The 13,160-nt window shown below is 60.1% G+C and overlaps 1 protein-coding gene and 1 long non-coding RNA gene across 4 annotated transcripts in view; one reads left to right on the forward strand and one right to left on the reverse strand.

Moving 5' to 3' along the window:
- PLXNA1 (plexin A1) overlaps positions 1–11,301 on the reverse strand; it is a 62,531-nt gene extending 51,230 nt beyond the window's left edge. The window contains exons 1-3 of one of the 2 annotated variants that reach the window (XM_019713039.3): positions 11,180–11,301; positions 3,351–4,614; positions 1,211–1,393 (exon numbers count right to left, since the gene is read on the reverse strand). In XM_019713039.3, the coding sequence (XP_019568598.3) occupies positions 1,211–1,393; positions 3,351–4,614; positions 11,180–11,235 (1,503 nt within the window). In that variant the 5' untranslated portion in view covers positions 11,236–11,301. Of the gene's footprint in view, positions 1–1,210; positions 1,394–3,350; positions 4,615–9,930; positions 10,152–11,179 lie in introns of those variants that run through there. The other variant, XM_019713040.3, reaches the window with a different exon arrangement.
- Positions 10,267–12,731, forward strand: LOC109435280 (uncharacterized). Of its 2 annotated transcripts, none has more exons than XR_002135946.3 (3): positions 10,267–11,086; positions 11,323–11,458; positions 12,508–12,731. It is a non-coding gene; the product is annotated as an uncharacterized LOC109435280 (long non-coding RNA). The 2 variants fall into 2 exon arrangements; XR_002135947.3 differs by having other exon boundaries at positions 10,273–11,086; positions 11,323–11,454.
- Positions 12,732–13,160: the final 429 nt, after the last annotated feature.

Genomic DNA, 13,160 nt, shown 5'->3' on the forward strand with positions numbered 1-13,160 from the left:
CCAGGGCCAGGGGGTGTGGGGGTGGGTCACATGAGAGGATCGGTTCTGAGGGCACAAGGTGCGTGCATGGAAGATGGTAGGATCTGCACTGGCCTGCCCCCCACCCCCACTTCCTGGAACTGGGAAGGCACTTAGACTTACAGTCACTGTGAACAAAAGCCCCAGCACCGCAGGGTGGCCTTCAGTCAGCAGCTGGGCCTCCAGTGCCCCAGGGCCACCTCAGCCCAGATCCCACACATCCTGGCTCAGAGGGTGGGGAGGTGTCCCTTCTCAGAGGTCACAGAGCCTGTGGGTGGTGGGACATGATTCCCAGGGCACTCATGATTCAGAGACAGGGAGACCCCTTCTGCACGCCCTGAATAGGGGCTGACAACAGGCAAGGCCCTTGCTGGGTGCATGATAGGGAGCTGTGTCAGCACCAGGCCTCAAGACAGCTGTTATTTCATCCACCAGGTCCTACCCCTGCACTGACCCTCTGGGGCTCCCAAGCACCCTCACCCTACAGTTGCCTGGGGAACTTCCTCTACAGCAGGCCAGCCCTACTCTGGTCTGGTCCCCACCCACCCACCCACTAAGTTGGCCTGACCCCCAAGGCAGCTCCCTCTGCCCACCCCTCCAGGAAGCCCTCCTAACCCAGCTCTGCAACAGCTCCACTCAGCCCAATACCTGCTGGTGAGAAGGAAACCTGTAAACACCAGAACAGGCTCTGCCACACAGTGACCCCGGCTCTCACCCTGAGGAGCCCAGGGGATGGCCCTGAAGCTGGTCCCTGTTACTCAGCAGTCACCACACTCCCCTCACGCCAGCCAACGGCGGGTGGGGGTGGGGGGCACTACCCTTGCCCTGCCCTTGGCCTTACTGCCTCCTCACAGAGAGGGGCCCTTCTGCGCAGCAGTGCTGCCTCAGCAGACACTGGATCTCCAAGAAGAGATGGGTCCCGGGCAGGCATGCCTGCCCCCACCACACACACACAGCCTTCCCAAGTCATTGCGTGTCCTCGGAGAGCAGGGCCAGCAGCTGGGGCTCACTGAGGTACCCTAGCCCCGCTCTGCCCCTCACCAGAGCCCTCAAGGTCGTGGGGCCTAGCCCAGGGGAGGCACAGCACCCGCCTCCTCATACACTGGATCTGGCCTCCCAGTCACAGAGCAACGCCGTCTCCTGCTCCCAGCTCTATCCACCCCACCACCCCATCCCCACCCCTAGGCCTGACCTTTCGGATGCGGCCACTTCGCGTGCCGGTGAATACAACGGTGCGTCCCCTATAGTCATAGGCGGCCACAGCAGTCAGACCATCCTCCTTGTCCACAAACAGGGGTGTGCCCTCGATGGTAACCGTGCCGCCCAGCGGCTGGTTGAAGTCCTGCCCGCAGAAGTCGTCATCGATCTGCAGGGGCTGTGGGAGGGGAAAGGTGAGACCCTGGGCTGCTCAGCCTACCTCGAACACCTTCTCCCTGAGGAAGGGATCCTCAGGGACAAGCACATGGCCACACAGAGGGGCTGTGGCCCAGGGCACCACTTGGGCAGATCTGGGGGATCAGGGACTCCTAGACCCATTCGATAGATGAAGAAACCAAGGCTCCTTGAGTCTGCCCGAGGCCCAGGCAGGCTCAGCATTGGACCCATTTCTCACATGCACAATTCACACAGGCCCCACACCTAATCAGGGGTAGGGATAGGGAGTGGAGTGAAGGAGGCAGCCTGAGGGAAGGCCGGGAAGCAGCCAACCAGGGGGCCAGGCCCCCTGCACCAGTGATGGCTGCACAGAGGGAGGGATAGCCACTGGTGACTGTGGAGTACAGGAAGCGTTTGTTCAAGACAGGAAACAGGGGTCACACCTAAAAGGCAAAGGGAGGGACCCAGCTAAGGAGGTGACTGAGGTATAAGAAGCAATCTAGAGAAGGCCAGGGGACAGGGAATGGGGGTAGGGGTACTCCACCACAAGGGGGAGGGCAGGGTGAACAAGGCAGGTTCTAGGTGGATGAAAGGGGACAGCTGGTTTGCAGGGCAAGGTCACCAATGAGGGCTGTGAACCAGAAGGGGGTGGCTAGGTGGGGCGGCAGGGCCGGGGTTGGGCTCGGGTCCTGGAGTGGCTCCAGAGTGAGGAGTGGCCAGGGGGGCCATGAGGAAAAGGGAGTCGAGGGGATGTGACGAAGAAGTGGGAGCAATGTCCAGGGAAGGGGCAGACCTGTGGAAGGGCCATGGGCACAGGGTGTGCAGTGTGACCTAAGCAGGCGCTGCCCCTCCAAGCCTGTTTCTATATCGGTACAACACAGATAAAACACCTTCCTTGAAAGGCCAAGGGGATGATGAACACTACACCTGCCTCGTACACCTGTGGCCTCGATGGGGAGGGTGGCTCTATCATAAGGCCACCCATCGCACATCCAGGAAGGGCTTGAGGGGGCCCTTGCTATCCCACGCTGCCCAGTGTCATTCCCAGTATAGACATGGGAAAACAGGCCAGAAAGGGGATGGCTTTCCCTGGGCCAGGAGCGAGTCGTGGGCAGCAGCAGTAGGGATGAGGCCTGGCTCTAGAAGCCCCTGACCTATGTGAAGTCCTGGCTTTTTCACGTGTGACCCTGAATAAGTTCCCTTCAAAGCCTCGGGTCATCCACAGAAAAACAGTGCTTCCTACCACCTGGCCACATGCAGAAGATGCTCCCTGAAAAGCAGCTGGCCTGGCCCTAGGCTGGCCCCACTGGGGCCTAGCCAGCTACTGAGCACTCAGCACCTGTGAGCTCAGGCCATCCCGGTGCCAGGGCTGGCGTCGTCAGCTCCTACTGCCAGGTGAGTGCAGAGATGCCGAGAGGGCAGATACACAGCCAGGAGCCCAGGACAAGGGGGAGCAGAGACTCTCAACTGGGGACTGGGGGAGTCAGTGTCTGGGCCCACCTGACCCTGGTCTGGCTCCAGCTCTGCCTCATACTGGATGGCTGTGTGTTCCTAGGCAAGTCACCTCACCTCTCGGAGCCTCAGAGACCTCACCTGTAAAATGGAGACTAGATGGGGCTGGCAAGCGCTGGGAACAGTGCCAGGCATGTGGTGAGTGTTCCGCCCAACGTCCACAGGGGTTTATGGACTGGTGAACACAGTCTCGTACCGTCTCCTAAAGGAATAGGACAGTACAGGCCTGGGAGCAGGCTCCAAGGCCAATACTGTGGGGGCAGCCTCAACCCTGTGGGAGACAATGGACCAGTGGCAGCACCTGGAACAGGGCAAGTGTTGTATAGGTATATGCTTGGTGGTGCTGTTACTGTTTCAGAGGAACACAGGGCCGCACGGGGCCAGGCTGCTGACTGCGTGAGGCCGGCAGGGCAGGAGCAGCCCCACGGCACGCAATGCTCACTCACCGAGTTGATGCAGCCCAGCTCCTTGTTGAGCAGCCAGGGCAGTGAGAGCTTGCCCTCGCCACGGTAGCAAGACTGGATGCGCTCCTTGATCTTCTCCTTGATGGCCCTGAGTGTGAACAGGCACAGTGCTGACTCCTTGGGAGGCTTCACGCGGTTCTTCTGGCCCTGGGCGAACACAGTGAACAGCACGTCCTCGTCGTCAGCCAGGCCTAGCTGTCGGGCCAGGGCACGGCCAGGCCGGCTCAGGTAGGCATCTTGCACCAGGCGGTATTCCACCCCCGCCTGCTCGCAGCCAATGGGGAACTCAACATATGAGTAGAACTTGGGGTCGTCTACACACAGACGCACAATCTTGGAGGTGAAGAAGTGCTCGCCGGCGGCATCAGGCGAGGTCAGCTGTGTGTCCAGCTGCAGGGTGAGGTAGTACACAAACTGTTCGCTGCGAAAGCTGTACACATAGTAGATGTCAAAGGCCGGGAACTTGGACAGCGTGTCCGAGGGGATCTTGAGCTGTGAAGACACGAACTCATCCTGGTACACAAAGCTGAACATGTCGGCGTCCTCCTCGTTGGCCATGAGTCGGCGGCTGGACAGCGTGGGGAAGTACTCGGACTTGCCGTCGATGGGTGTGCCCACGAAGAGCTTGGCCTGGGCCTGGCCCGGTGGCCCAGCGATCAGCACACCTGCCATACTGCCGGCCTCACGCACGCTTGACAGGTAGTGCTCCTTGCGGTGGTGGGGCTCACCCAGCTTGAAGAGGTCATCCAGTCGCAGGAACTGGCAGATGCCCTGGGAGGCGCTGCCACAGGCCAGCAGGCGGTTGGCAGCATAGTCCAGGAGCAGCAGCTTGTTGACATTGTCGGTGCTGCCCAGACCATGTGGGCACGACTGCACACTGGGTGGGGGGTAGCACTTCTCGTTGTCCTCCACAGGGCCTGTCACATGGGCCCGCAGCAGCGTCAGGTTCCCCGACAGCTTGTAGATGCGGTTCACTGCACCCACGTACACCTCACCCGTCTGCTCATGAACTACCAGGTGGGTGAGGCCCCAGTCGCTGCTGGCAAAGGAGCGGAAGGTCGGCTGAGGGTCTCTGCCCACCTTAGGCACAGCGGCCACTGCCCGCACAGCCCCCAGCACAAGCAGCAGCAGCAGCATCGGGAGCGCCTGTGGACTCAGATGTGGCAGCGGCATGGCGGGCCAGGGCCTCTGGCTGAGGCGCTCAGGTCCTGCAGGGACGTGCATCACGGGGTGGGGAGCCTCAGCCCTGCAGGGTGAACAGCGGGAGAGGGTGTGAGTGTGGGAGGGCCTCACCCCTGGGAGGGCAGACACGACCACATGCCATCTCATGAGCTCTCTAGAGGACCTGTCCACGCTACACCTTCAGGGCCAGGATCTAACCCTGGAAGGGAAGCCAGAGGTCCAGAGAGAATATCTCCTGGCCTGAAGCCCTGCAAGCAGCAAGGGGTGCACCAGGGGTCACCAAGACCAAGCCTGTGACCCCCACATGTAGCACAGGACACCTGTTGGGCCACCAGACATGCTCCACGAATACCTGGGCCTGCCATCGCTGGCCAGTCAGAGAAGAGAAATGGACCCAAGAACAAGGAGACGGATGGAAAGGGTTTGAGGTCTAGACTAAGAGCCCTCACCTTCTGACTCAGGGCCTCCTCGTGCCCTACAGGGTAGGACAGCCCGGCCCAGCTCCAAGCTCCCAGGGCAGGTGACAACCTCTGCCCAAGGCACTGGGGAGACATGCTCCCTTGCATGCTCTGGACAGTCCTCCTCACAGGCACCAAGCCATGGCGGACTAGGACACTCAGGCCCCCCGCCACAGGTAGTGCTTCTCGGGGCAGGCAGAGGGCAGTCTGAGTCACCTCGGCTCTGGGGACCCTCACCTGCTGACCCTGGCCCAGCCTCTTGCCAGACCTCAAGCCCCTGTACTCTGAGGACTGATCCAGAAGCCAAGCTGTGTGCACCTCCCACCTACCATCCCCACTCCCAGCCAACTGGTGTCCCCCTACCGCCCCCACCTCCCACACCCTGAGCTCTGACCCCTCCTAGGCTCCCCGGTAGACTGCCTCTCAGTTCCCCTCCAAAACCCTCAATCCAATTCCAAGGAAAGAGGAATTCCTCCAAGGGGCGGGGGGTAGGGGCTCTCTGAACTCTGCCCCTCAGTAGTGGCCCTCTCTCCCCAATCTCCAATCCCTCTACACCCACCCAGCCCCCAGGCTCACTTCCACCTTCCACTCCTCCCCTCCCCTGTTGCACTCTCAGCACCATTCACCCTCATACCAGGCCCCAGGATGTCTATGACCCTTACCTTTGCTCCCCAGGTAACACCCCCTAAATCTCCCCCAAGCTGCCCATCCCTCTGCCACCTGGACAACCACAGCATTTGGTCCCCTCCACTCATGTCTACCTATAGCCTAGTCTCAGCCTGGGCCACTTTTCCAGACTGTATGTGAGGTTACTAGCCACACACCCCAATCCTGCCGTGGCCCACCTTCCTCTGGAAAAGTGTCCCCACAGCCCAGAAGTTGGCAGTAAGGCACTGAGTTAAATCCAAACTCTGTCATTGTAGCCATGTAGCCCTAAGGGGGAGGTCACCCCTCTTGCCCAGCCTCCGTTTCCCCATTTGTAAAATGGGGATGACAATGGCTCCTTTCTCATCGGCAAAATGGAGAAGGTCAGGGCACTCCCACAAGGTGCCATCAGCAGGAATCCCACTGGGGCCTCTACCCAACTCTTGGCTGGAGGCTGACCACAGAGATGCTGGGCCCCAACTGCAGGCAGGTGCTAGTGGGGTCTGCACATATTTCTGCTCCCAGACAATGCTCCTAATGAAGACTGGCAGCCCCATGTTATAGGTGGGGAAGCTGAGGTCAGTTCAGGCTGGGAGCTGGCCACAGGGCAGATGCCTGCCAGACAAGGACCAGATATCTCTGGGCCACCATGTCTGCCCTTCCCTGAGCCCTTGGACTTGTTGTTCCCTCTGCTGGGGCACTCTTCCCTCCCCTGTCCCAACAGCCCTGCTTGGTCTCAACTGCCTCCTTTCACCTCCTAGCTGAAGACAGCAGCTGCTTCCTCAAAACCAGTCACCCCATTTAAATTTGCTAATAGTTTTGTTATTTATTGTTTCCAGACACCCTCCCCACTATAATGGCAGTTTCCTGAGAGCAAGGCCTGGCTCTGCAGTTTGCCACAGCATCCCCAAAGCCAACCCCAGGACCCAATACTTGTGATTGTGAATGAATGCAAAAGTGAATGAATCCTGGGCAGCGCAAGGCCTCACCTGGGCAGACCAAGCTCCCTCACCTTGTCCTCTCTCCCCACACACCCTCTGTCCAGTGAATGCCCACACCCACTGCTCAGGTGCAGAAACTGAGGCTCAGGAAGAGAGAGGCGTTAACCAGGATTCAACCAGCAAGAGAACCAGGTTATGCTGCCTTTCGGGACCCTCCCAGCAGGCTATCAGCTACCTTTCCATGAGGATCTTTGCCCAGACATAGCCCCAAAACCTACAGTCACCAGGGACCTCTGCTGGCAGCCAGCCCCCAACCCCCTGCCCCCAGCTCAGGAGCCCAAGGCAGACCAGTAGGCGGAGAACAGGCTCCTCACAGTGGCAGTGGGGCCTGGACTGAAAGCTGAGTGCATGTGAACTCCAAAGAAAACATGAATCACTCACCGTTTATCAGTTCAAAGCAGACCTGCAATTACCAGGGGCTGGGCTCTCCCCTCCTCAGGGATAATTATACATGTCTTAATGCAATCAGGGGCCCTACTTTTTATATTAAACAGGAGGGACCCAGCTGAAAAAGCCACCATCCAAACTCAGGCCTGGCCCTGGGCCCACTCCCCCTGCCCCAACAGAGGCATCCTGGAAAGGAAGGGCCCGGCCAGAGGAATGGGGCTGCCAGTTAGGAAAAGGGGATCAGGAACCCAGGGTTGGGCCCTTCATGCCCATCATTTCACAAGGGCCAGCAAAGACGTCTGGGTCACTGCCCCTATCTTACTGACACAGGGCCCAAGGCTCAGATAGACCCAAGGTCACCCAGCTAGTCCCAGCAGGACAGGGACAGAATCCCAGGCTCCTACAGAGACCTGGATGACCAACAGACCTGCTGGGGCTCGACTCCCACGTGCCTTTGGTCTGCCCAGGAAAAAATGCATTCATTCCAAACCTGCCTGAGTGCTGGGAAGGACCATGCTGGGTTGGAGGAGGAGAGCACCACACATGCAGTGCTCTGCGGCTGGGAGGGAGCAGAACAAGCCACTGTGGTCTGAGGAGGCTCCCCAGGGGGCCTTTCCACCTGTTCTAGAAGGACCAGGCACAGCGGGAGCTGGCATGGGAGGGGGCATCCTGGGTGGCAGAGCAGCAAGAGCAAAGGCCTGGGGGTGGAACCTACTGGACAATGCAGAGAGGGCAATGGGAATGACTGCAGCTTCCTGGCTTCGGCATGAGAAGCAGGCTCTGCTGGGGCCCAGTCAGAGCCAGACTGGGGAGTGAGAAGCTGAACTGGTGTTAAGTGTGTGAATAGGGGTGAGCCAGGGGGAGAGGCCAGGACAGAGGCAGACAGGCCTGGCATAGCAGGCACCATTCCTGGACAGGATGGGCTCAGCTGTACAGGAGAACATGGAGAGATCAAGGTCCCGCGTCCCTCTCCCAGCCACCACTCCTCCTCACCCTGAGAAACAAAGGCCCTCACTCAGCCCTGTTCACAAAGGCACCCAAGCCCAAGCCCCACGCCTCAGGCCCTGGATCCTTCTGGGGCTCAGACAGGTTAGGGCACAGGCAGGGAGTGGGGTCAGAGAAGGCACTGCCATCCTGCCCAGTGGTGCTGCATTCTCCCCCAGGATAGAGAGCTACCTCTGTCAGACCCCTGCCCCCAACACAGGCACCAGGGAGGTGGTACTGAGATGCCCTGCTCTCCCACCAGACCAGTCCTGGGGGAGCAGCACCTGGGAGCATTACAATCCTGCTTCTCAAAAATGTGCCCACCACTTGATCTTCCCTAGAAGTGGTGCCCTCTCCTCCTCTAGCTTGCTTCTCTAGACAAGGGAACCTTCCTAGGGGATCAAAACATGCAGGCAAGGACCTGGGGGCCACAGCGAGCCAGAAAAGAGGTGTCTGCTTTGTCCATGGCACCTCTCTTGTCCTCCACCCCCAAGCACACACCTCAGCCACACGGGCTTGCCAGACCTCCACCCATGCTGTCCCCTGCCTGAAACGCCCTTGCTAGGCCCTGAAGCGGAATCACTGGTATTCTGGTCTGCTTCTGGCATGGGACTGGGTGCTCCTCAAGGGCTGGGCAGGGTCTTAGCAGTCTTGCAACACCTGGTCTCTCCAGTATACCCCAAACCGGTAGGGAGCTGAGGGTACCTGGGTCGTGCTTCACAAGGGCCAGAGGAGCAAAGGCTGAGCCCCACCCCCCTGCCCAAACCCAGAGAACCGGCCTCAGTTCGGAAGAAGGGGAAGGACCCCAGGCTCAGGGAGCAGAGGCATGGTCCACATCCCACCCCTGAACACACACCCCGCTTTCTTTCAAGGGGCGTGGCTGCAGCACCCCACAGATCAGCCAGGGCTGCTCCAGTCTCTAGGCAGTCATTGGAGCCCCTTTCACCCCCCTTTCCCGGGCTGCACCTGGGATCTCACAGAGGCCAGGGTCGTCCCTGGCGCCCCGCTCCCCCTTCCCCTTCCCGGAGGCAGTCCCAAATCAGCCCCGCCGCCCCCAGCTCCGGGACACACCAGGCCCGAGCCACGGACTATCCAGGAAGCAATCGGAAGCCTCCGAGGGAAGCAAGCTGACCCTGGAGAGGCCCTGCGAGGGGGAGGCCTCGGAGGCCCGAGAGAGCTGGGCGGCCTCCCGGGCGGCACCCGCACCGCCCCCTCCCAGTTCGGGTGCGCGGCCCCGCGGGCCTGGAACGGACCTAGCGCCCATTTCCCAGCACCCCGGGCCAGAGGGGCCAGGGGCGGGCGTGGGACCCGAGGAAGCGGCTCTAACTTCCACCCCGGCGCTCTGAGGGCCGACCAGGGGCGCAGCCCCGCATGCCCTCCTTTGGCTCCCGCGGCCTTGCCCGGGCCTGCCCAGACCGGCCCAGCCCTACCAGCGGCCAGAGGTCCAAGCCGCGGTCCAGCCTCCGGGCTCGGCCTGGGTATCCGCAGGGCCCTCCCAGCAGGGCCGCCTCAAACTTTCTCTCCTGCCTTAGAGGAGAGAGCAGCGCCAGCCCTAGCCCCGCTGCGCCGCCCAGAGCGCTGCCCGGCGGAGCTCGGAGGGCTGGGCCGGCGGGGAGGCCCACGGCGCGGGGCCTGGGGCTGGGTCCGACCCCCGCCGGGCTAGGACACGACGAGCTCAGTACCGGCGCCGCGGCCGCGCCCGGATACACGCGAGAGCCGGGCCGGAGCCGCAGGGACACAGGGACACGAACGCCGCAGTCCACTGCGTACACCCCTTGCCCACCCGGCCTCACGTCCGCGCACCCTGGGCGGCTCGACCGAGGGCGCTTCCCACCGGCGCGCCCCCGGCCCGAGACCCCCGCCTGTCCCGCTCCGCGCCACGGGGAAAGTTGCGCTCTTACTCACCCGCTGCCCCCGGGGGCGCCTTGCCGCCGGCCATCGCCGGGCCCCGCCGCCCGCCCAGCCGCTGCTTGCCCAGCTGCCGGGCCGCCGAAGCCGTACAGGCCGCCCAGGCCGAGGCCGCCGCCGCGCCGGGGCTCCGCTGCGTGGCCGCGTCGCCGCTGCCCAGCATGAATGGGGAGCCGAGCTCCGCGCGGCTGCGGACTAGCCTCGATCTCGCCGCCTGCGGAACGCCTCGCCGCGCGCATGCGCCGCCCGAAGCCGGGGGGGGGGGGCGAGGCAGGGGGGCGGGGCAGGCGCGGCTTTCTGGGGCCGGCAGAGGCCTCCAGAGGGCGCTCTGCCCCGCGCCGCACACCCGCCCCGGCCCACCGTGCGCCTTCAAACGGTGATGCAGCCTGTTTTTAATGGCTGGGCGCGGGGTCTGCGGCGGGGCGTCCCCGCGAGCCCCCCGCATCCGGGCTGTCCTGAGCCTGCGTCCCCAGAGGCCTCCGTGTGCCCGGGTTAGGAGCACAACCTCCATTCACGGAAGAGTAAACAGGCCGGAGGAGGGAAAACACCCTACCCTGGGTCATGCGGGTCTGTGGTGTGGGTCCCCCACCTCTTGGCCTTGGCGATCGCATCTGTTAGGTGGGATGGATACCCTCGCTACTGAGCAAAACGGCGCCCTCTGCTGGCCGGGCCGCACAACACCCTACATCCCTCAAAACCTCAGCTGCGCATTCACAGACCCAGACGCAACCCAGAAGGAAATTTCCATCTCAGAGTCCCGAGGTGGGGCGTGGCAGGACGTGAATCCAGGCTGTCACGCACAGAGGCCGGGCGCGCCGCGGGACGCGGGTATCGGCGGCCGGGGCTGTCCACCGAGGGCGCGAGGCCCCATGGTCCAGCAGGGGGTCATACAGCAGTCATTTGTGATGGTGCTTGCCTGCGCGTTCTCAGAGCCGCCTAAAGGTTGGGGTGTGGGGACGCCTCCCCACAGAAGGCCCCGTGGAAGGTGAGGCGAGGCGCAGGAGCACCTTTAGTAGAACCGAAAGGACCAGAGAGCCTCGCGGTTGAAGGGTGAGCTGGGTAGGGGAGAGCAGCAGAGAACGGAGAAGCAGCATCTTGCTGTGTGAGTACCTGCCTGTCATCCCCACAGAAGAGGAAACAGCTACACTGCAGGGTAAGGAACATGGCCCGGCAAAGGGGTCCCTCCCACCTCGCCCCCTCCCTCCCGTCGTGCAGCCTCTATCCTAGTTTCTGGGTTAATCCTTACCTTGGTTTCCTTTGGGTATTTGAACATGCTACTTTGCTGTGATTGTGGGGCATCATAAAAAAACGCGATCTCTGCGCTGTGTGGGCCCAGCAAGGCCGGGTTGCTGACGGGCAGTTTGTTTACTCTTTGTCATGTCTTAGCAGGTGGTGCTAGTCATCTTTTCTCCTGCTGATGAACCAGCGCCCTGGTTTGGGACCACTGTGCAGTGAGCTGTGATGGACATCTTGTGCAGGCTCTTGGAGGCAGTTAGACCTGATGGGCTGCGAAATCATCAGGTAGGTGAGTGTTTAGCTTTGATGGGCACCCCAAAGCAGCTTTCCCTAGTGATAGCCGGGTTTGCAGTCCCAGCAGCAGTGTGGGTCCTGGCAGCCCCCATTCTCACCTACATTTGGTACTGTCACTCTGGAGTTGTTGTCTATCTGGTAGTATGCACCGATTTATCATTGTGGCTTTAATTTGCATGTCCCTGAATAAGGGTGAGCTTCTCTTTCAAAAGTTCTGTTTACTATTTTATTGAATAAGCACTAATCTAGCTAGCGCTGACACTACACAGGGTTCTGCTACATTTTAAAGATGGGTAAACTGAGGTGGGAGAGGTGAAGTGGCTTGCCCAAGTTCCCTAGCTGGTAGGTGTCAGAGCTGGGAGGCTACTTCTCACAGTCTATTTCCATAGCCTGTGGTCTCAACTCAGCCACTGTACTACACACACACGCACGCACGCACGCACGCGCACCTATGAACCAGACCCAAGTACCTTCCCTTCCTCGTGAACGTCTGAGCCACATACCTAGCTTCGCATTCTGGAGTGGCTAGTTAATGTGCAGCAAGTCCCATCTGTGTCCAAGATCCACTTTCCTCATCTGCGAGATGGAGTCAGAGACCCCTTACTGAGGTACAGTGAGGACGTGTGAGTGTGAGCACCACAGTGGGCTTGAGAAAATGTCTATTCCCTGCTCCCTGTGTTGGTACCAGGGCTGTCCCCACCTCTCTGACTGCTCCTTGCCAACCTATCCTTTGTGGGGCCACTGAGGCAGGCACTGCTCAAGACCCTTCTCACTCTGTGTTCAACAGTCCCAAGATCCAGGGCTGCTTCTTTGCGTTCCAGCCCCCCATCTCTACTGTCTCCCCGAGTGGCTCAGGAGGGCTGCTGGGCTCTGGGTGGTGGCCAAGCTCACATGCTCACATCCTACAGTTGCCCCACCAAGAACCTCAGTGTCCCCCAGGGCCCCTGCATGCCCCAAAACATGTTATACCAGATTAAACCACTTCCCTCTATCCCCACTTTGTCCCCTGCTCCTGATCATGTCACTTTGTCCTTTCCCCAAAAGGTGATGTATGGCAAGTTCTTTCCAAGATGGAAATCTGATTATGTAATGCTCGAGTATCATGCATGACCATCAGTTCCAGGAGGGCCATAGACCTGAGCACAATAAGGAAAACTGCAAGACTTTTAGAAGACAACAGAGCAAATTAGCTTTATGACTGTGGGCTAGGGAAGATATCTTCAATGAAACATCAAAAATAAATAAGAATCAATTTGATTACCTTAAAACTGGTTATTTTTGTTCATTAAAATTACAGAGTTCAGTAAGAGTTACAAAAGAGGAAGTGGCCAGACAAGCCAAGATTTAGGAAAAGATATTTGCAACACACATATATTTGACAGAAGATGCATACCCGGGATATAGAAGGACCTCACAAGAATCAATAAGGAAAAGACAACAACCCAGTAGGAACAGGAAGAAGACAGGCACTTTGTTGAAGAGAAAATGGGAAGTAACTTGCTCCAATGAGCCAAGTGTGGTGGTCCCCACCCTCTGGAGCTTTGTCTGACCCAGGGGTACCTGCCCTTAGTGTGTTTGTGTGTGTGTCCTGATGCTGCCTTCCAAGGAGCCTGCCCCAAGTACAGATGAAGAGGTGTGAAGTCCAGTTGGATTCGCACCTGGGTGTGTGGCCCTGGTGCTCCTCATCGTGTGTGATG

The sequence above is a fragment of the Rhinolophus sinicus genome, chromosome 4 (assembly GCF_057876585.1).
Source record: "Rhinolophus sinicus isolate RSI-liver-muscle chromosome 4, RSI-T2T, whole genome shotgun sequence".
NCBI classification, from domain to species: Eukaryota; Metazoa; Chordata; class Mammalia; order Chiroptera; family Rhinolophidae; genus Rhinolophus; species Rhinolophus sinicus.